This window comes from Neopsephotus bourkii, unplaced genomic scaffold (genome assembly GCF_033783945.1).
Source record: "Neopsephotus bourkii isolate Nb327-2 ecotype Australia unplaced genomic scaffold, CSIRO-AGI_Nbou_v1 NB_214, whole genome shotgun sequence".
Lineage (NCBI taxonomy): Eukaryota > Metazoa > Chordata > Aves > Psittaciformes > Psittacidae > Neopsephotus > Neopsephotus bourkii.
Genome location: NW_026900726.1, coordinates 1,365,818 through 1,387,963, shown reverse-complemented (window position 1 = coordinate 1,387,963; position 22,146 = coordinate 1,365,818). Strand labels below are relative to the sequence as shown.

Genomic DNA, 22,146 nt, shown 5'->3' with positions numbered 1-22,146 from the left:
ATAACCTCCAAATAGCTTTTAGACCTATTGTTAAAACTTGGTTGATTCCCTAAGGTGCAAACTTATGTCACTGTGAATGATAGAGAATTCCTGCTGTGCTTTTTGCTCCACAGTGTTGGTAATAACTCTTTAAATCTCATTTTAGGTAGGATAATCATATGGATAGCTGATATAAGCATGTTTTTAATTTTATTGGACTGAGGGAAATATGAATTTTTTTAATGAGCCAGTAGAAGCGTGTCTTTTTTATTTTAGTTTCCTGACTGAAATTATGCATCCTATGCCAATTTAAATAATGCTTTTCACAAAGGGAAAGTTGACTAATGTACACAATTCTTTTTATTCCCATATCTTTTTGTTCATATCCTAAACATAAAAAATATCTGTAACAGTATGTGTGAACATGTTCAGTTAATAAAACTACCTGGATCTTTACTTTAAAATGACATTAATTTATTGTAGTTATACATGAACTTGTGGATATGTACTATCAGTATCAATGCTATAAATATTTCTTGGACAAATGAGAAAGTTGAGCATACCTGTATGATGTACACAAAAATCATGTAAATATATTTGCCTGATCATGAAGCAACTGAAGCATTGTTAGAAATGTACTTCCTATAATGCAGTGTAAACCTTAAAAAATCCTAATTATTTTTTCCTTTTTTTCTGTTGTACTGATTCCTATAGGAACATATTTAACAAATGAAGCAAAAGGAGCTGAAGATGCACCTGATGCCGACACAGCCATTATCAATGCAGAAGGCAGCCAAGTCAATGCAGAGGAGAAAAAAGAGTATTTCATTTAGATGCAGATCTAGAATCTTGAAGTTTTACTTATCAGGCTGACTGCTGGAGGAAACTGGCTATCATTTCTCAGAATTCATTTCTACCATCTTCTGCTATCTTTATTAACTCACATACCTGCTATAAGCAGCCAGTTTATGCCAACAATCAGCTGTTGACATCATCGTTCTATAATTACAGTATCATGCGTAAAGCAGGACATTTCTTATTGCCTAAAATTCATATCCACTGCTCTCTTAACATACAGTGCTTGAATATACAGCCTTAACAATATTAATCATCATCTTAATCCAAGTTTTCTACATGTTTAAATGTCATGCAGCTTTCTTTTTCAGTTTTCTTTTATAGTGTCCCTACTAGTGTGTCATAGAACAATGCTCATAACAAATACTGTTAGGTAAGGATCTAATTTACTTACATAAAATGTTAAGTGTAAGATTAGAGGCTTACAAAGAATGTTTTATACGTGTCTATCTATAATTCAAAAAGCAACTTGGTTTTGAAGCATATGCCCTAGGAAACACAAACTGAAATCTTTTTAGTATAGTTTCTTGTATACTTGGATTTGGTAAGGAAAAAGCAGTTCGCTGTTTTTTTTCTGTTTTGTTTTGCTTTGCTTTGTTTTGTTATGTTTGAAATGGTACCTTGACAACAGTGCCGTGTTTCAGTGGTAAAAAAATGCTGAATAGCTATACAGATTCTGCAGGGTTAGATAATAGTGCTTAATTTCAAACAAATTTGTCCTGCCCTTTTACTGGTTTTTGGGATTGCAAAGATTAGAGAACTTTCTGAGTAATTTCTGGTTTTATAATTTATTTGCTTCACATGAACTCACCTGCCTGCTCAAATTTGAAGTGTTCATGGGGCACAACCACAAGGCATTTTAGTATCTGTATATAGTGCATATAATAAATTCAATTAAACATTATTTGATACGTATTCAACCTTTTGGGCAGTAACTCAGTCAGTCACAAGTAAGCATTTTCTAATGTCCATTATATCCCTTTAGATATTACTCAAATCAGTATTCTGAGTAGATAACATGTATTAGTATTTTTTGTCTGTATGTCCTAGCACTGTTCAGCAGCAAACTTTTCTAGTTCTTGTTAATTTTTTTGTTTGTTATACAATGGAAGCACAATGTTATATGGAAGGTAGTTTTAAGCTAACAACCAGTGCACAGCCTCAGGTTTTAAATTACAACCACATTTGATTACTATCCTTAAAAAAATACTATTGAGTTGCTAAAATTCTTGATTTTTAATTTGGCAGTTCCAGAGCTGCTTCTCTATGTTGGTTTGCCAAAAAATAGAAAAAAATAGAAAAAAGAAAAAAAAATAGAAGTGTTAAAACAAAAGATATATGTTTTGTGTATACAGTAAATGGACTAATTCTTTATATTAAATTCCTGTCTATGCATTTTGTGAGGTACAAACTTATGTCACCGTGAATGATAGAGAATTCCTGCCATGCTTTTAGCTCCACAGTGAAAGTCTCTGTTTGGATTATTTCTGATTAATTTTTTTTTGTGTGTGTAATTGACAGCTGAAAAATCACATGCTCTTAAATATGACAACAAAACACTGTAAGCCCATCGGCTTATATCCTCTTCCAATGAAACTAAAGGGTGGCCATAACAGCTCTTGGAAATGATTCTACACTGGAGTATGCAAGTTAATCTAGCAGGAGCTGGTCTTGCTCCTAAGTTTTGCACCTTTGACAAAAGAGTGCTTCTGTCTGGTTGCTGTACTTGTGAAACCTAAAAGCATGATGGTCTGCTGTAAAGGACTTTCTCCTGGGATTTTATTTTTGTGTGGGTAAGGGAGAGTTTGGAATATGACATCATGGAGTATGGTGAAACGGAAGACAAAGGTGCTGTGTCAGATTATTTATCAGAAGAGTATGAACCTTTTAAGGACAATATTAGAGTATTTTAATTGTTTTGTTGAAACATTTATCTTGATTTCTAAGAAAGATGGGTGACGTCAATCAAAGCAGCACTTTTTTTCAAAATATACAGACATAAATAATATGATGTGGTTGAGTGTTAACATAATAAATCATATACAGTATGACATTTTAAAGAAATAAGTCTGCATTGATGTGGTTGCATGCTTGTTTTTACAGATCGCTCCATACCCATCTGTGGAAAAATGCAATAATATGTTAATATAATATGGTAGTTTGAGAGAACCAGGTAGGTGCTACTAGACACATTGAAAACTAGTATAGGTTTACAAGATATTCATGTCTTTCAAAGCATACACATGAAAAAGGCTGGCAAAGGAAGTCATTCAGTTTAATACCAAAAATATGGGTTCTTGTCACAACAGTAAGTTGCATTAGCTAAGGTACAGCATCACATACAAGAAGGTTTTATTTCAGGACCTTGGGCCCAATTCAGCTAAGCATTTCAGCACATCTTCAGCTTCAGGTATCAGAGACATTCCATTGGACTGTAAGGCACTATTCATATGCTTAAAAATAAGCATTTCTCTGGATGAGGGCCGTATTTGCTAAAGTGGAATTCCCCACCAGTGTAGTGTTTACATATTTTTTCATTCTTCCCAACTTCAGCTTGCTTGACTAGTAGAATTGTTACTTGAACCATTACCCATGCATGGGCAGGTATGACCTTCAAAAGCAGGATTGCCCTTGGGGTAACCATTTCAAACCATTTTCTCCAGTGGCATAGAAAGAGCATTTAAACTTTGCAGAAAAAAAAAAAAACAAAACACCAAAAAAAAAAAAAAACCACCAAAACAAAAAGACCCCCAAGAGATATAAGTCGTACTGACAGTATAGGTTATTTCATTAATTTTCAGTTAAAACTTCTCACATGTGCTCATTCTTAACACAGTTGATCTTCCATTGTCTTGCAGCTGGTGATGCCCCTTGCAGCTGTACAAAGCAGGTGTGGAAAGCCCCACACCGAGCATTCTTCCTGGAGAGCACTTTGCAGGCCTGTCTGGTCTTCACAGGTTTAAATTACTGCGCTAGGTGTGAAGAGGCATCCCTCCTTTTTGTAAGCAAACCGTGGTTCATCACTAATGACATTCAGGAGGCTAAAAGTCTGTTCCCTTTGCCCAAGATCCCATTCTGAAATGACGCTTTTATTACGGTGTTAGGTATCCATGGAATGCGCAAAATGGAGGCTCTGAAAGGGAACCACCCTCGCTAAAATGTATGTGACATCCTCTCCCACACACACTTGCAGACTAGCTCTCTGAAAAGCTGGTTTCTGCCAGTGTACTGTTTACGGTGTCATTTGCTGATTGTTTTTAAACTTTTTGATGTAGATTCTTGTTTTTTCTTTAATGTTTCAAGACCATTCTCGTGATCTGAACAATAAAGCGGTGCATCAGAAGACAGGGGGTGTATCATCCCACTCTTTTAGTGTCATCTGACAAACGAAGAAAAAAGTTTAAGTCACCTGATGTGTAAATTGAGGGTCAGCATTTAAGTTAGAACAAATTATAGTTTCCATATTACTTAAGGATGGTTTGTCTTGCACTGAGACTCCCTCTATAAAGGAATACGTGAAGAAAATCAACTTTTCTAAATAAGACATGAAAGTTAACATCTTGTGTGTTTTCATTACAGTATAATATATATATATGACTATTTCAATGAAAAGAAAGGACAGAGTCATTTGTAATTATGTAATTCATGATTGTAACAGCACTGAAGTTACCATGTACGCACATGTACAGTAGCTATTTCAACAGTTACAGTGTAGTTACATGTAATTCCCTGTAACATAGCAGTTATAGTGTAATTTAGTGCCACTTATTGTAAAGTGTTACCAAAAGGAAAATGGATTTCTTACCTTTACAATTCCATTCAAATTAAAGGTAAGTTTTATTAAATTAGCACTGTAAATCTGATACTGCATTTCTTAATTAAGGAGTTGATTTAAAACTTCATATTCAAAATGTCACCCTACAGCTTCCCCCCGTCTCCCACCCGCCACTTACCCAGACTCCTGCAAATGTCCAATCTCTACACTCTTAGGAACTGGTAATATGTGACGAACATACCAAAAATCCAGCTACTTCAACTTGAATTGAATAAGCTGTCTAATAGAGAAAAACAACCAACCACAAAAAAAATAACGAGTAATGCTTTTTATTAAGTGGCACAAAGTACACACTAAAAACTATGCAAAAATATAGGTAAATACAGTGTACTTACATGTAAGTATCTTGTACTTGCTGTGTATGGATATTGGAAAACCGTGTAATTATAATATGCATTTTGATTATTTGAAGCAGGGGGGTGACCCGCTAACAGTCACAAGGGGAAACTGGAAGGCACATAGACAAATAGTGGATATCCTGATGCAATATGTGTAATTCCTCTGCTTGCAATGATAACTAATTTATAAAAATGCTTATACTGCTCCTCATTCTCACTATCTTTGCTTTCCATTTCTTTGAGGCCCATCAAATATCACTGAAACACATGTAGGCAAATTAAAACACTGACTCGGCTGATGGCTTTGCTGCCAGCACTCTGTATGTCTGGCAACACTGTTCTGTAATCTATTTCTGGCTCAACAGCACAAGTTTCCTCTTTTTTTCTCTCCTCAAGGGAGCCTAGTATGTTAAGATGCTGAAATATGCTGCCATATGCCCTGATATTTTTAGCATGAACAACAGAGAAAGAGAGAGAGCTGCATTCTTCTGACCCCTATTTTGCTGAATCACCTCACCTGGAATTTCTACTACTTCCTCAGTAACACGAGGTAATCTTAAATTGTAAGTACAAAATGCTTCCATCAAAGTACAGAGGATGCTTTTAATGATAAAGCTAACATTTTGTGAACATAAAATTTTGTATTACTGATCTTTTAGCTTCTTCGCACTTTTCCATCATACCCTTCCAGAAGGAATGCACCAAAAGACAGACGAGATAGACTAGCAAAAGAAGAAAATAACATTGTAAGCCTTCTTGTGGTTGCCATTGCTATAACCCTCCTTTGTGTCCTGCATATCAGGCAAATAGATGTATTCAGCAACAGCCATTAGCATCATTCCACATGCTTTACTATTCCTAGAATATGACATCTACCTCTTAGTCTAAATACTAGCTATGAGATATTTGTGTACATTTTAAATACTACTGAATCTTCAGTGTAGTCTTGAAAATAGATCACTGTATTTTTATTTTTTCTCTGTTAAAAATACAAAACATAATCTTGCCTGGGTTCATAATTCTTGCCCTGTTCTTTACTAATTTTGGGATAGTTTTAGGTTTTAACAGGGCATAGGGACACAGCCTCAGCTGTATAAATCAGCTTCACTCTGTTGCCTTAAACGTGGGCCAATTTACACAAGCTGGGGATTCATCACAAACAGCTTAAAAATAAACTGCTAGAACACATCAGTATTTAGCCAGTGCTAGATAATGATGTGCAATCCAACTGCAACACAGTTCTTTCTGGTAAGGCATGCAGGTTTAAAGAGAAACTTTTAAAAGCACATGCAAGCTTTTGAATTAAATATGCAATACCAATACTGTTGACATATTCTGACATGTCTCTTACTTATTTAAACATAATATTGCCAGGGCATGTTTACATTAAAAACACGCAATGCATGGGGGACAGGGAAGGACTATTGCAAACAGTAAGAGAAAAGTAAATGGATAGAGCTTCCTTTGGTGTCAACAGAGCAGAGTGGAAACTCATGCTGAGAGCAGGACTTCCTATGTATTTTTTTCAGCATGGACCTAGTACCTCTAAAGCAAATGGGAGTTGTCTACTTGGTATTAACAGAAGCTAGGACAGTTTCTTTTTGCTGTCGATGAACCTAACCCAGCACTCTGCACTTGTTTTAACTCAGGAGGAAATAAAGGTACAAAACATGGTTTAACAGCACACTTCCATATCACTCCACATCCTCAGGATGCTCTGAGCTTTGTGCGCTTCCAGCAGTCCTTAAGGGATTTCTTCCAGCATCTAGGAATCATCTTGTTGCCAAGCGATGTTCATTCTTTTGAGCAACGTTTAATGTACTCACAAGCAGATGGAAGATGGTGTGGAGCCAATATGATGACTCTACTAGAGGGTACAAGGGGCTTCAAGAGCCTCTCAGGAGGTGGCAAAATGTAAAAAAAAAAAAAGAAAATATAAAATAAAAACCAAAAAAAACCCCAAACCCCATGCTTCCTCATGGCTTCTATGTTTACTATAGATCTGCCCTCCACAGTCTGTGTCTTAACTCGTCTATTCTCTGTTGGGCTAAAAGCAGCAGTCTAATTGGAAAGGAGGTAAGAAAAAGAAGTCTGTCCTCTAAAAGGAGCACATCTGTGTTACTATTAAAGAAAAGTTCAAGGATTTTTATTTCTTCTATTTTATGTTAAGATTCCAGGTGTAAAGCTAAGCCTGTTAGGGTCAGCACTTTCGCACTTTCCCTGTGTTCAGGGTCAAGCCAGCAGGGTTTCATGTGTGAGCTCTGATCTCACATTTCAGCACAAACTACGGTCAGCCTTACTCTGCCTTTAAGCATAGTGTTGAAAATCACTGATGCTATTTTCTTCTAAACATACTCATTTTCTTATTCTTATTCTACATTGAAATCATTGCAGGGTTTTCATAATAGGTTCTAAAGGAGGGGTTTTAAAGTAATTACTTGTAAAGAAAATAGTAATGATCATGATCAACTCTTTATGTTGATTATGAAGAGGAGGAAAATCTTTTAATTGCTGGGCCAAATTCTTTATCACTTCCTCTCCTTTCTATGCATATTGATTAATGTTAGTAAATACGCAATTCCACACATGGTCATTTTCAGTGAAAGCAGGTTTTCTTATACCCCTATATAGCTTCCATGGAATTATGCAAATATGACCTATTGTCGTCAGCTTCTGCCTAAACAGTGAGCCGAGAGTGAACTCATGGATTACTGAACTCATATAAGTCCTGCTTCCACCAAAGTTGGGTACAATACACCTATCGATTTCAAAAGAGCAAGGCTCAAGTCCTTAATACACATTGCTATTTAGCTCTTTTCCAGCAGAATTGTAAAGCAGTCCTCATGTATGCTTTACTTTTAGCATAGATATTTTATAACTACAAAAAACTTAAGCTGAAGTTTCCTAGGACAAATAGTAAGGCATAATTTGTGAAAGGACTTTAACAACCTCATCTATTCGTAGTCAGTGTAAGTGTATTCTTCTAGGAACTCCAGTGTACTCTCTTCTTACACTGCCAAATTATGGCCTTGGGGAGGCTATAGTTGAATATGGCCATTAATGTGAAAACAAAATCCATGGGAATTAAACATATTGCACTGATGGTGAGATGCGTTTCCTTTATTTAATTTCATCATTAATAACGTTAAGCATACAAAATGCATATTGTAATGTAAGGTACATGACACTTGCATGTTGCTATGCCTATATACTTACAAAGTATTCAATGTGTACTTAGTGGCGCTTAAAAAATGTCATGTACAATTCTTCTAAACATTCTTACAGGGTTCCCATTTGCACTTCATCTTTCAGAAAAGTCTTGTCAGAAAATTGTCTGATGAATATTATTGAAAAAAATAAAATTGCAATTTTAGTTATCTGTTGGACATTTCTGAATTGTCTATTCATTTAATGTATTTCCTGGTGCTTGCCAGTTTGGCAGTGGAGTTGATTTAGACCAGTGGCTGTATGCACAGACTGTTCACTGAGCATATTTTGCTGTTTCTAGTAGAATTGTTATACGCTTCTCTAAATACTAATTCTGAGGTTTTAAACAGTTATCCAAGAAAATAATCTGTGAGACACTGGTGTTTTACAGATAATGACAAATTCTGTTATTTTCTTTTATATTTGTATGCTATTCACTGTGTATTCTTCATAGTTTCTTCTGACAGAAAAAGTAACAACTTTTGGAGGCTGGCCTCACTGGGGGAGAAATTCATCCTTATGAAGAGGTCAAGTGCTATAAAAGCATTTAATCCTGTGGGACTTAGATGGTGGATTAGTCCCCCTGAAGAAGCTAGAGAATTCATGCAAGGTTTTCTACACCACTTATAATGCTTGAGTTGCTGTTACAAAGGGCAAGAAGGCCACTGGTCTCAAAGGGAGAGAGACAGATGTCACAGGGAAATTCTTAGAGGGTCTGTGTTTATGAAAAAGAATCAAGTCCCATATACAGAGACAGACACTAACTGAGTTTGGTACCTCCATGCAGAGGAAATCCAGGCTGCTCAGGGAGGTTGCGGGGTCCCTCTTTGCAGATATTGAAGACCCACATGTTCCTACGTAACCTGCTCTAGGCAGCCCTGCCTTGGAAGGGAGGGTTGGATGAGATGATCTCCAGAGGTCTCTTCCAGCCCTAATGATTCTGTGATCTTTGTTGGCAGAGCTTTCCTAGGGCATCAGCTATGCATGCATTTGACAAATGTACAGCCCCGCTGGATTCAGCAGAGTTGTCCTTATCTTTATTACTTCTTTTCACTAAACCAAAATACGTCCCCTTAAGCAATTTTTAATGTGCCATGACATTACATTTTCAATACAGTAACAGTGCAGATTTTCACATGATCCTCAAAGTGATATGCCCATGATACAGGGCAAAGCATACTGAAAATCTGTAGTGTACCCAAGGAAAATGACACAGTCCAGCAAATGACACAATCCACCACTGGATTTTTAGTTTTCTGCATTCAAGATGTAATTCTTTTCATACTGTCCTGTTTTCCTTCATCAGTCAAAAGTTTCCCCAAAGGTAAACACACTTTGCTCTTTGCCTTTCCCTGGCTGAGAGTAGATTCTTACAGTGATCCTCTTACATAATCCCTTTTAAGGTCCTGTTTCATCAGCAGCCAACAAAATAACCTCCCCTTGTGCCCACCTTCTGTAGTAATAAAAGTCCCTTTTTGTCTGTGTTTTGGGTTTGATTTGGGGGGATTTCTTTGGTTGGGTTTTGGTGGGGGGGGGTGTTGGTTTGGGGTTTTTTTTGGGGGGGGGGATTGATTTTTTATTTTTTTTTCAATACGGGTATTGTAAGGGGAAACAAACATGATTTATTCTAAACTGTAGTGTCTGCCTGAGATTTCTTTGAATACTGAGTATAATTTCCTTGAATACAGGGTCTCTGTACCAGACTGTCATGGCATTATACACTGATGTGAAAGAGTCGACTTATCCCTTTTAATAGTCATCAGGCACCGTTATGAAAATATACACACTTTTTCAAAAGTAGTGTTACAGAACAACACTTGGCTAAGCTCTGCTAAGTGTAAGGTAAAGGTAAGTGCAATTAGTGAAATTCAGGGATAATCAAGTGGGGATAATGAAGATGATTCCTTGCTTGACAAAAGAGTCATAGTACATTGCCTTCTGCTTCTGCTTCAAGCACTTGGCAACATCCTGAGCCATGGGAGGGCACTTTTGATTAGCTGTGGGCTACTTACTTGCCCTAGCTCTTGCTCCTGCTGAGTTCATAGCAATAGCTTCTCTGCTGCTCCAGGCTAAGAGGCTAGGGCCTTATTGATTCTGCAAGCTGCGTGCAGGAAGAAAAGAAGACAGAGAATGTTTTTAAGCAAGCCGGAAAGATTTTTTAGAAAGAGGCCTCTTATTTATTCTGTGGCAGCTTGCAGGAAATTAGCACTAATGTCAGCTGGTAAGGATAGTAACCATTCCTGCTTGGTGTATTGAGAGGGAGGATGGGGCGGGGGGGGGGCTACATCCTCTGGGTTGTGCCAGCTGGCTGGATGAAAGAGGGAAGGAGGGAGAAAGGAGGCAAATCTGTGCCCTGCCAGGAGCATAGGAGACAGTTCTGTCCCTCTAAGTGTAGGACCAAAGGCAGGGGGCTGTTATTTTTCTTTCCAGTCTGTATTCACTTCTACAGCTTCAGCTAAAAGGGGTGCAAAAAAGGTCCAACCACCAGAATCACAGAACTACTGAACAGGAGAAGCATTCTCCAAAGCACTGATGCTGACATCCAGCAAACAGGCAGAGCTTTCCATTTCAAGGGCTTTGAGCCAATAGAATTTATAGAGAGGTGGAAATTTATAAGATACGAAAAAAGGAAGAAGCAGCAAGCAAATCAGAATTTGGACCTTGATAGATGAAGTTGGATAGAAAGTACAAGTAATTCAAATGGAAAAAATGCCTTTTTCAAGGGCTTTTAGTTCTGTATCACAGCATTAGTCAGCTCTGTCTCAGGACAAAGAAAATACTGTATATAATTCTGTATTTTTTTCAGTGCATTTTCACTCTTTCTGGAACATCTAATGCTTAGCTCAGAGACAAAAGTTCATATACCATGATGTGATCCAGTTAAAGTACATCGTTATATTGCACTCACAAACATAGTATGAGATTACCCTCCAGAACAGCAGTAAGCAACATGACTAAGAGCTGTCATATTTATTTTCCCATCCACTCCCTGTGGAGGAGTGTGTGTGCAATGAAGCATTGTGGCCTATTTATTTATTTATCTATTTTCATACTTCCCCCATGTTTATGTAAGACGCTTAGATTAAAAAAAGCACTTTGCACTTGAAGAAGAAACCAGTTTGTGATGGTTGCTTCTTCCTGAGAATCAGTGCCCCAGTTTTAGAATATTCTCCCTGTACAACCTTCAGCATGATAGAGGAATAAAGTTATTGATGATGGTCTACATTTATGAGCTCTAGGGAGCCTTTCAGCTGCACTCAAATCCGACCTTTAAAATAAAGTCCAAGACCTTGGGCTAAATTCCAAAACCTGTAAGAAGCCAGTGTAGGCTGCAGGGAACAGGCTGAGCTTGCTTGTTACTAAGAAAGTGTATCCAGATTTTGCATGCCTTTGAGGGTACGTGAGGGCATTCTTCCTGGCCAGCTATATTGCATGGCCATAGGTGACAGCGATGAATTGCTGCCACCACCTTCAAATTCATTTGTTGCCTAAAGGTGATAAAAAGCGATAGATAATGGCTACTGTTACAGAGAAGTGTAGAAGTACTCCTGCTGGGAGACGCGTCAGTTCGATCCTGGATTTGTCATTCCCCCGAGGCAGAGTGAACCCATGTGTTATTTACCTGTATAGAACTGAGATTAGTAGTGCCCTCTTCATGCAACTAGCACATGATTGCAGCTCACCTGACCAACCAGCCTCCCTTCTGCACTGGGAAGCTGAAGGTGGTGTAGGATAAAATTAATACCATGGGATTGGACAGCTGCAAGATGGAGGTATGGTTTCCTATAACTACTCCTTGGGAACCTCATGCCAGCAAAGCTGATGTCAGTATCCTCCCCTTTTACAGCAACCCTTGTGCAGCACACAAACACTTTTGGAGAGCTATGTCTTTTCACAGGAAGAGAGTCATTAGGTCATTGTGGAGAGCCATTTGCACATGATAAGCTTCTCCTCTGATGGGTGGTTTAGAGACTGTAAGAAGTCTATTCACATTGGATATCTCTGGTTGATGAAATGTGAATGCGATGTCTTCTGGTTCTGTATGAAATCAGCAGTGGGCTATAATTTAGGGTTTTCATTTTTCAGGTTGTATGAACTCAAATACACAAGCACAGATGCACAGAAACACACACACATAAGTACAACACGTACTTCATGTATTTTTCTAGACGTCCTTCTTACTGCAGTAAATATCTTCTAATTGCTCTACTACTCTAAGCTCATGATTTTGTACCTACCATAGCATCTCAGGAAAAAGCTTTCTCTTTTTCATGTTTGTTTTATACCTGTACAGCTGTGAGTGTTGCTTTGTGTGGCATAAGTGAACTAACTCTAGGTTTACTTATTGATCAGCAACTTTGGTTGAATTTTTTTCACCAGGAGGCCTATTCAGGCTTTCTAAAGGAGGCCGTAATATATAAAAAGGGAGGGGGAGGATTTTCCTACTGTGTTTAGTACAGCTAGGCTGTATTCACTGAAGTCAGAGAGAAATTCAACATCAGTTCCTGAAGCTGCCAATCGCTACACCCAGGATGGGAAGGGAGCTGCTGGTTGTGTTGCTGCTTTTTGGCCCTGCTGCAACTTGGCAGAGTGTGTGTGTTGACAGAAGCACCAGATCGGGGCATTATTTGACCACCAAATCACATACTTTTCTCTGCCAATATCATTCTTTATTTGTTTCAGACTAGAGGGGAAATAGCATGGCTTGTTTCAATGTTCCTAGGGCCTTGAATCTACGTTTCATTCAGGAAATGAATCATGATCATCCTGTCTTGCTGTTGGACAAAACCAGCCTATCTGGTATTTCCCTTTAATGCACAAAGCTAACAAATAACTGCTCCTCTAAGGAACTGGGAATAGGGGGACGAGAACTATATAAGCTTGGTGGGGTGGAGAAGAACAAGAAATACAACAGAAGTGAGGAAAAGTGTTGGCAGGAGTAAATGCTGTAATACCTTGCCCAGCACTGTGTGTTTCACCATTAGAATGTGAATGTGAGGTTCACAACTAAAGAAAGGAGGTGTAGCTAAAGATTCAGGTAAGACCACAAAAACTGTTAAGGGCTCAGGGAGGGAATGAAAGAAATTTCAAAGCAAAGGCAGAAAGAGGAAAGAAGATGATGGCAAACTGACAGTGTCACTGTTGATATGCTGAAAGTCCCCAGAGCTGGGAGTGTGGAGTCATCACATCAGGTTCCCGACAGAAAGGACTTCCACTGTCATTCACAGATGGCCTTTGAACTGATCAAAGGGTACTGCTAAAATCACACATGCTGAACTCAGGAGTCCAAGAGAAAACAGGTCACCCACAGGCAACACCTTCAGCATAAAATATGTACTAGAAAATAAAGCAGAAGGCAATTGCTTGAGGTTCCTTGTAGCTGCAAGAGACCCCCTCCCCATAACTAATGAGAAATTATGACACTGTCTAGAGCATTCCCTGTTCTTTTGGGGTAAAAGAATACTAGAAGCTTCAATTGGAACAAGCATATTTGCTATAAATATTTACACCTTCGTAACTCCCCTCCCTAACTGTACCGGAGACATAAGGAACTCAGCAGCAATTGCTCCAGGCCAATGCTCTGCTTCAGCTATCACAAGAAAATGGCAAGTGCAGTCAAAGCCTTTATCACCAGCTGCCACCCACTTACTTTGGCACTTGCCAAAAAGACAGACAGACAGTTACTCTCTGACAATGGCAGAGGCATTCTCACTCCTTTAGAGCTAAAAGGAACTCTAAACACCCTCTGTTCAATTCATACTGAAAGAGGGTAAACCTCAGTGCACTATTAATAAAGAGACAAAACTTGGAAATCTCTCACCTTCTTACATACTTCAGCCAGGAATTTCCTTCCCAGAAATAATGTACTTTATAATAAAGCAATGAAATTTGTTACAATTAACCAAAATAAAGGAATGAAGAGCATTGTCAGACTTTCATGAGCCAGAGTTCATTGTACAAATCATGAAATTCTCTTGCAAATGCAAATGAAGTACTCAGTAGAAACTGGGATCATTATATAGAAAGACAAAGGAAAGCCCTTGCTGCCCTATATCCCTAATGAATGAGCTAATTTATGGTTTGATTTAGTTTTTCTAATAATCAACAATGATTTGGCAGATGCCATGGATGTATGAAAGGAGATGAAACAGAACCACAGAAGTAAGACTGAATTGTACTAACTCTAGCTCAGTTTAAAATCAGCCTAACTCTCTAGACTTCTTTGAAGTTACTCCTGATTCGTCTGGATGTGAGTAAGCAGAGAACCCAGCCATTGCTCCTATGAAGGGCTGGATGTAGTGTCATCCTGGGGCAAGGGATGAAGAAAGGTTTAGATAGTTTTTTTGTTTTTCCTTTTCTTTTTTTCCCCCTTGAATGACCTCTTATGGCAAAGTTCTCCTTAAGCAGCATCAGAGATGTCCCCCCAAAACACATGAAATGTTACAGTCCCATTATAATAACCTGGCCCACACCTCTCCTAGCCTTGGAAAAAATCAGTAGCGTGTAAACGCACTGACTTCTTCCAAGAAGCAGAGAGAGGCATCCAGATTGTTTCTAAGCTAATGCATAGAAATTGGGAGTGGGAGGCTATTGCGAAGGATGAGTGTCTGGCACAGCCATATACTGGTAGCAAATTGTCCATGTGTCAACTTAGAAAATGTGCAATTACAGCTGGACAGGGAATAAAAATAACCCAACAACCTGAAAATAATGGAGGGACTGGGTATTTGCTTGTTTGTTTGTTTGTTTTCTCTGAAAGCTTACATATTTACTGAAAGTGATGGGAAAGCAGGCGTTTTTTCCTTATGGATTACAGGAGGCTTTGGCAAATGAGAGGAAAACCATGAGTGGATATTCTTAAGAAGTTGTTATGAGAGCAAACTGTGGGCCTGCAGGGGAAGGGATGGGAATTAAGTGCCCTCATAAAATTCACTGGGCACAGCTGCTTTCAGTAGCTGTGCTAAGCTCCAAGAAATGCAAATGACTGATTTCTAAAGAATGCAGAGCCCAGTGCACTGTGACTAACCCACATCCCCTTGCTCCTTGCTGGCCAAACAGCCACTCTAATGCTCAGTGTGCTATGAAAAACTAACTCCTTTGCTGTTACAGAGCTGGCACCAAGAACCAGCTGAATCTTGTACAATGGGAATTGATCTAACAGCTTCGTCTAGCTGGGAGAGGATTACAGCAGCATTTCCTTAGTGGAGAGCCAGGCTTTACACTGAACGCAAAAATATCTCTAACACTCCTGTGTGAAAGGTTTCTTTGCAAATCATCTCTCACCAGGATACTTTCCCTTTCCCATGACCTGACATATATAGTAATAAAAGCATAAAAAAAATCTTGAGGTCAGGCCTTAGCTTCTTGATGCTCCCTGATACTCCCTGTTCTTTCTTAAATGTACCAGGTAACATTCTTTAGGAAAGACCTGGTACTCAAAGAGCCAAGAACTGGTAACAAAGAAGGATTTAAATGGTATGCAAAGTTTTGCTTTGTTTTGTTTGATTGATTTTTAAACACAAATACAATCTTGAAGTAGCTGGGTTTCTTACCGCTTCCTACTGTAATGAATTAGGAACTTTATTCACACAGACAAAAAGCATATTGCAAAGCAGCGTCTCGGATGGAGCTTGAGCTGTGATGAATGAAGCCAAGGATTGTCTCACTTACTAATGTCTGTGCCTCTTGTTAAACAAAAGTCCCATTGCAACATGGTTAGAGAATACAGATCTATATCTGATCTGGTCTTGAAATGTATTTGAGCTATATATATATAGATATCTCTAACTATATTTATTCAAACCCGTAGGCAAGTTTGAAAAACTCCTTTTGTCTCTGAATGTCTATGTGTGCAAATGCATTTTGTTGTCAACATGTTTGTGGTGGGGAGTTACTTAACAGGTGTTTTTTTTCTGCAAAGCCCTTTAACTGACAGGAGCAAAATCAGTACCAGAATACATCGGTTTCACTGGCTTTTGGGGTTTTTGTTGTGCAAGTCTGGTATCCATTCCATGTTTTGCATTTATGAAATGGAGGTAATACTTAAGGCACTGTTCATAGTACTTTAAAGATTGTCATGTTAAAAATTAAGCTTTGCCTTTTACTAACATGTTAGTTTAACACCCATTATAAATCCCATTGGATTTGCGTTTGTGTTAGGTGGTATCAGGAAAGCAAATGTCTGTGACAACCGCTGATGTAGAAAGAAATTGAATTCATCAGAATGTACTGAATTTGCTAATCACAGTTCAGATACCTGACAGAGCTGGAACTGTGATACTTAGTCAGAAATAAGCAGGCATTTCTGAATCCTGACACTGGAACAAGCATGTCCTCCCCAGGAACCCCCCTGCTATAATGTCTGCTGCATCTGTAATGTCTGCTGCATCTTCAGCAATGTAAAGCAAAACAACTTTGGAAACAGATGGGCTATGTGACAGTCAGGTGTGTCAATATCTTGACTCAAGAGAATAGGAGGTTGTAATTAAGGTTTGCTTTAGCACAGGAGTTTTAGTAGTGTAGATATTGTTCCTGGTGTTTGTTTCAAACAGGAATTGATAACTTACAGGGAACTGACAGTAGTGGCAGGTATTGAAATGGCAAAAACTACTGGAGACTTCAATCTAACTTTTGCTGCTTTTATAAAAGGTTTGGATAGTCTGGGTCTAGTGTAATGCAACCCTCTTTTTCCATCCAAGAAAGATAAATTAATGCAAGTTAATTGATAATAATACCATTACTGATTTTAAGACATTGCCTGATACTGAAGTACAACCTGGTTGCACACAGTATGAGTTCCTGTACAGAGCAAGTTCTCTTTATTTTTTTAACCTTAGCTGTTCCTTGCTTTATTTAGAAATAGTCAAATTATCTTTTCCTACTCTGTGTCTCTGGTATGGACAAAACAATAAGTATTACTAGAAGATACAGGAGTATAAAAATATACCTTTACAGGAGATACTGCTGAGTTATACAGGACAATACAACAATAGTATAACAATGCTACAATAGTATACAATATAACAATATGTTAATAACAATATACAATATAACAATATATTATAAAGGACAATAGTATAACAATATACCTATACAGGAGCTACTGCTGAGTTACTGAGTATAACAATATAACTTTACAGGAGCTACTGCTGAGAAACTTTGAACCAACACTTCTATCAGACTCTTAGACTTTAGTGCTTCAGCTTGTAAGGTTAGTTCAAAAGATTGCAAATGGAAAGTTTACAGAAGTGTATGACAATGATATATTTGCCAGTAGCAAATTAGTCCAAGTGAGTTTTAAAGCTTTAACTGACATATATAATTCTTAGCAGGTTTCAAACTGTCTCCTCCAGGCTATGATGAATTTCATTAGAAATTATTAATGCTAGGGGAAAAAAGGAGAGTACTAATGTAGTCTGTCAATCATAAATTCTAGAACAATAAAGAAAGTCTCAGATTAAGTAATCTTTCCATACTGTGGACTTGATTCTCATCTCACTGACATGAGAATAGTTCTGCTGCACCCATAACCCACACATTTAAGGAGATGAAGATTCAATTTTAGCACCAAGGACTGAAATTACAGTCTGATATATTTATCTCAAAAGATCTTCTCCAAAATGGAGATTATCCAGCAATGTATTTTAAATTTACCTGTTCCCAAATAACATGAAATACCACATAAATTGTGAAATTATGTGCCCATAGTATAATCTGCTACCTAGTTAATATGCAAAATTATGCGTAGTGAGCGGTAAAGAACATTTATGCCATAAGTGAAAGATTAAACCAATAATTTACAGCTGCATTGTTATGGTCAAGTTATGAAGCAAATTTATACATTCATCACAAAGACAGATCTTATGTGGGAAGGGAACTCTTAGCCTAAGTACCTAATAATGGAAAACATTATTGAGAAGGCCTCACTGGCCAATGACAATGTATCTTTGATTAATCCCCTATGATTAACGATTACTTTCTTTCCCCCAGTGATTCCATCACCAATTTGAATTGCCGAAAGAAGCTTCACCTATTGGTAACAGTGATATTTTCTATAGAGGGGTATTCACAGTTTGGGCTCAATTTCTCTCCTCTCTTAACTCCCTTCCCTTCACAAAGACCTTGCCAGCAATTGCTCCTTTGGCTGATTGGCTTCTCTGATGAGGGGGCAAGGTTTTGCTTTTGCCATGGTGTTGTCTGGCACCCAGGTATCATTGCCTTCAGCTATTGCTCTTTTCACTGACTCTTCAGCATGTATGGGAGGGAAAAGGAAGATTTTTTTACCTCTGCCCACAGCTTGCTATAGTGCAGAGTCTAACTTCTCTCATTTGTCTTTTTTACATCAGTACTGGATGTTTGGGGTTGACTTGGTGGTTTTTGTTTTGTTTGGTTTGGTTTTGTGGGTTTTTTTTCCTATTCTTCATACTTTTTGCTTTCTTGACTAATGTGGGCTTTTGCCCCACTTCCAGCTCTCCGCTAGCACATCTGAAGACAGACGATGGCAACTGAGCAGCATGATGGTATAAACAACCTCCATTGAGTGTGGTGCCTTGATTTCCAGAGATTACTGGTTTTGAGTTTCATAAGAGGCCTGTGATAAAGGGTGGGTAGGGGTGAACACAAAGGGATGACCTGGTAACTGGGTTTGAGAATTGAAGTTATGTGTTTTGATATGTAGCCTTTAGTGCTTACCTGCCAGAGAAGTCCAGAGGCCTGTGTTAAATCTAGATGGGTGGATCAGGGTCTTGTAGGACATGGATTCTCATAGTCCACTGAAAACAGGTGCATTTAAAATAGATGTGGGGTGCTAAACAGCATGAGATGCTTACAGAAGGGAGTTGTCTGAATGTCCACCCTTCTCTGGAGCTCTGCTAAATTAACTGAGTATATAATAAATCAGTTATTCACTTGGGCTCAGTACTGGAACCTTTCACCTGAACCTCTTCCAGAAATCAGGTCAAACAGCAGATTTACCAGGAAAGGTAATGGGGTTGTGTGATCCCCAGTGTTGGTACGGTCAGATTGAGCATGAGTGCTCTCATGTGAAGTGATATGGTTGTGGGGACATCCACATTTGCTTCAGAGTTTGTTTGTCACAAGCAGAAAAAAACTCTTGGAAGAGTAAGATGATAACTTTTCTGGGTCAGGGAAAATAACTCTTGAGGTTAACAGCTAGGGACCTAACCCATTCTTCTGCAAAATCAAATCACCTGACAAAGGAGAGGAAAAACATATTCCTTTCCCTTCCCAGCTATGGCTTAGCTATGTGGTAGCTGCACAGGTGATGAAAATGTAGGCTCGAATTACCCCTTGTGGAGTGGCCTTCTCCCAGATCTGAAACAAAATGAGATCTCCTCCACAGCAGGTGACTTCTTTAACCATTTAGACCTATGTAAGATGTGAAGGCACCGTTGCTGCTCTTTTCTGTCTGATTTTTGATGCAAAATAAGATCTGTCACTGGTTCACCACCTCAGCAAAATGTACAAAGCACAGAGCCATCCATTCTTTTGGCATCAGAGGACTGTCCTGATGGTGAATAGCTGAAGGATACCAGAGTAATTCTTACTTGGGAAACACACCATCCTGCCGAGAGGGGAGTTTTTATACACCCAGCTCAGGCAGTTGCAATTTTCCACCTGGCACTGTTTGCTTAGGAGTTACCATTAGTGCCAGCATCAACTTAGGGACTGCCTCAGGAAAGGGGTTATAGTTTATACAACCATTTGCAGCTCCATTTAAGCCTTTCTCATCACAGTTGATCCTTTTCAGTCATCCATGGATGTTGCCACTTGGGGAACAACACGAACTAGTACACGTAGTTATTATTCTAATTTCTAATTATAGTGCAGTGGAAAAATAAGAGCTAATAGAAATGCTTGAGCAAATAAAGTTGGGCTTTTTGCCACTTTCTTATTATGGCTCCTCTGATGCCTCTCACTTCTGCTTTGCAATAACCCCTGCTACTCCCATCATGTGGATCTAGATCAGAGTCTGTCAGTCATGATTTCAATGTGCCAGATGTGATGTTATGTTATGCCAAATGTGGCCCGAACTGAGTGCTAGAGTGACTCAAACCCTTTTCTCTTGTGATCCAAACAAGATTTAATGGAAGTGCAGGGTGGGATTTTGGTCATGACTATTTTGTGTGTTGATTGGGTCTGTTGGTTTAGCTCCCTAGGCATGCTAAAAAGCAGTACATTTACTAGCCTTTGTTTTTACACAAGTGAATGGTGAGTGGCCTCAAATAATACGGGTGGAAAATAGCTTGAAAAGAGGATTTTTTTTTGTTGTTGTTAAAGCGCATGGATTTTTGGTGTTGTCTGGAGCAATTTCACAGAAATAAGAGCAGGTTAAAGGAGGTAATGACATGTTTGTAATTTCATTCCTAAGGCTCACAGTGTCCTTGCCTCTGCCTAGTTTTCAGCCTGCAGATAAATCAAGGGCTTCAATTTCCAAATCTGTCATAGAAGCTTCAGAAATAAAAATGCTGACAAAAAATATCTGCTTTTAAATGGCTACTTGCAAGCTCTGACAACTAACAGTCTATACATCCTTCACCTTACAGGGAAGAGAAGTAGTGTGTATTGCCAGGAAAAATGAAGAGGAGAAAGGCAATGCTCCTGAAGTTAAAGTAATCTAAAAGTATGACAACAATAAACCATTTACGGCCATGTTTTAAATGCTAGATGGAAACAGATTTCAGGTGGTGTATTAACAAAACCTCACAGCTGCCTGCTGTAGGAGGAAGAAAATGGATGTGGAGTTAGAATATGAAGTAGAGAGACCACGTGGACAAGCAAAATTCCTTCCCACCCCAGCTGCCCTCGCAGCTGCTGTGACTGCTTCACCGTACCCTCAGATAGAGCCTGTACGTGACTGGGGAGGAGTGGGAAACAGGCACCACAAAACCCTGCACAGATTATGCTGGTTAATGCTGAATAATTTGCTGTATCTGTTAGCTGCAGGCTCTTAGTTTCTTGCAGGAGATGAACTCCAATTAAAAGGCAGAGCAGAAGCAGTTGATAGCAATAGGTAAATGGGGATTGTTACTTTGCCAAAACTAGGGGTGACAGAGCTGAAATGAAAGGTGGGACTGCTTCATCTGGCAGCACTGCAGAGTGCCTGAACTCCTGATTATGGCCCTAAGCAGCATCCCACCACATGGATTGGTGACTGTTGGTCATAACTACAGTCCCCTTGGTTTGTAAGATTGAATTCTATATGAAGATTGTAGGGCCATATCATGTTCTTGAAACCTTGACATGGCCTTGCTGCCATTATAGGCAGGATAGAGTGAGTTAAGCTCCATGCCTAGGCCAAGGTTACCTGGCTTCATGAAAGATTCGACCTGCTTCAGCCTAAAAGCAGTGGGTAACTCAGCATGCAGACTCTATAGGGCTCTGGCCTGACTGCAAGATCTGAATTAATGTGGCAGAATAAGTACACCCACTGACCCAGTGCTCTTCCCAGGGGAGTTCTTGCCTTTATTACCTTCTAATATATGTACTTGTGTGTAGTTAGGACCTTCCAGTCAGCTTGACTCCTTAAGGCTTCTGCCTGGAAAATCCTGAAGTGCAGCAGTTCTTTCCCAGATCCAGGGAAAGAACAGTACATGCTCTAGGCAGCTGAAGTGCCCTATGTAAATTTATTTCATGAGTGTCATCCTTATGGTGTGTGCCCCCCAGGATTTGCCTATGGACATGCTGTGGGCAGGTTCTGTGATTGCTACAATTCCTGTTCAAGCGGGATCTGTGCTTATATCCTACACAGCAGACAAAGTCTGCCTGGATCTGATTTTTAAGGCAGAAAAAGAAAGAGTGTCAAAGGAAGCTTGTATCTAGTGTAGCCCTTACTGATGAGAAAGGACAGGGTATAAAAGATAGAGGACTGTGTTGTCTAACTATAATAAGGATTGTCTGAAATGCATGAAA

General features: G+C 38.9%; 1 protein-coding gene across 4 annotated transcripts in view; it reads left to right on the top strand.

The window, feature by feature from the left end:
• CADM2 (cell adhesion molecule 2) overlaps nucleotides 1-3,523 on the top strand; it is a 640,862-nt gene extending 637,339 nt beyond the window's left edge. For all 4 annotated transcript variants that reach the window (XM_061344413.1, XM_061344414.1, XM_061344416.1 and 1 more), the window contains one exon: nucleotides 694-3,523. In XM_061344413.1, the coding sequence (XP_061200397.1) occupies nucleotides 694-812 (119 nt within the window). In that variant the 3' untranslated portion in view covers nucleotides 813-3,523. The remainder of the gene's footprint in view (nucleotides 1-693) is intronic.
• The last annotated feature ends 18,623 nt before the right edge of the window (nucleotides 3,524-22,146 follow it).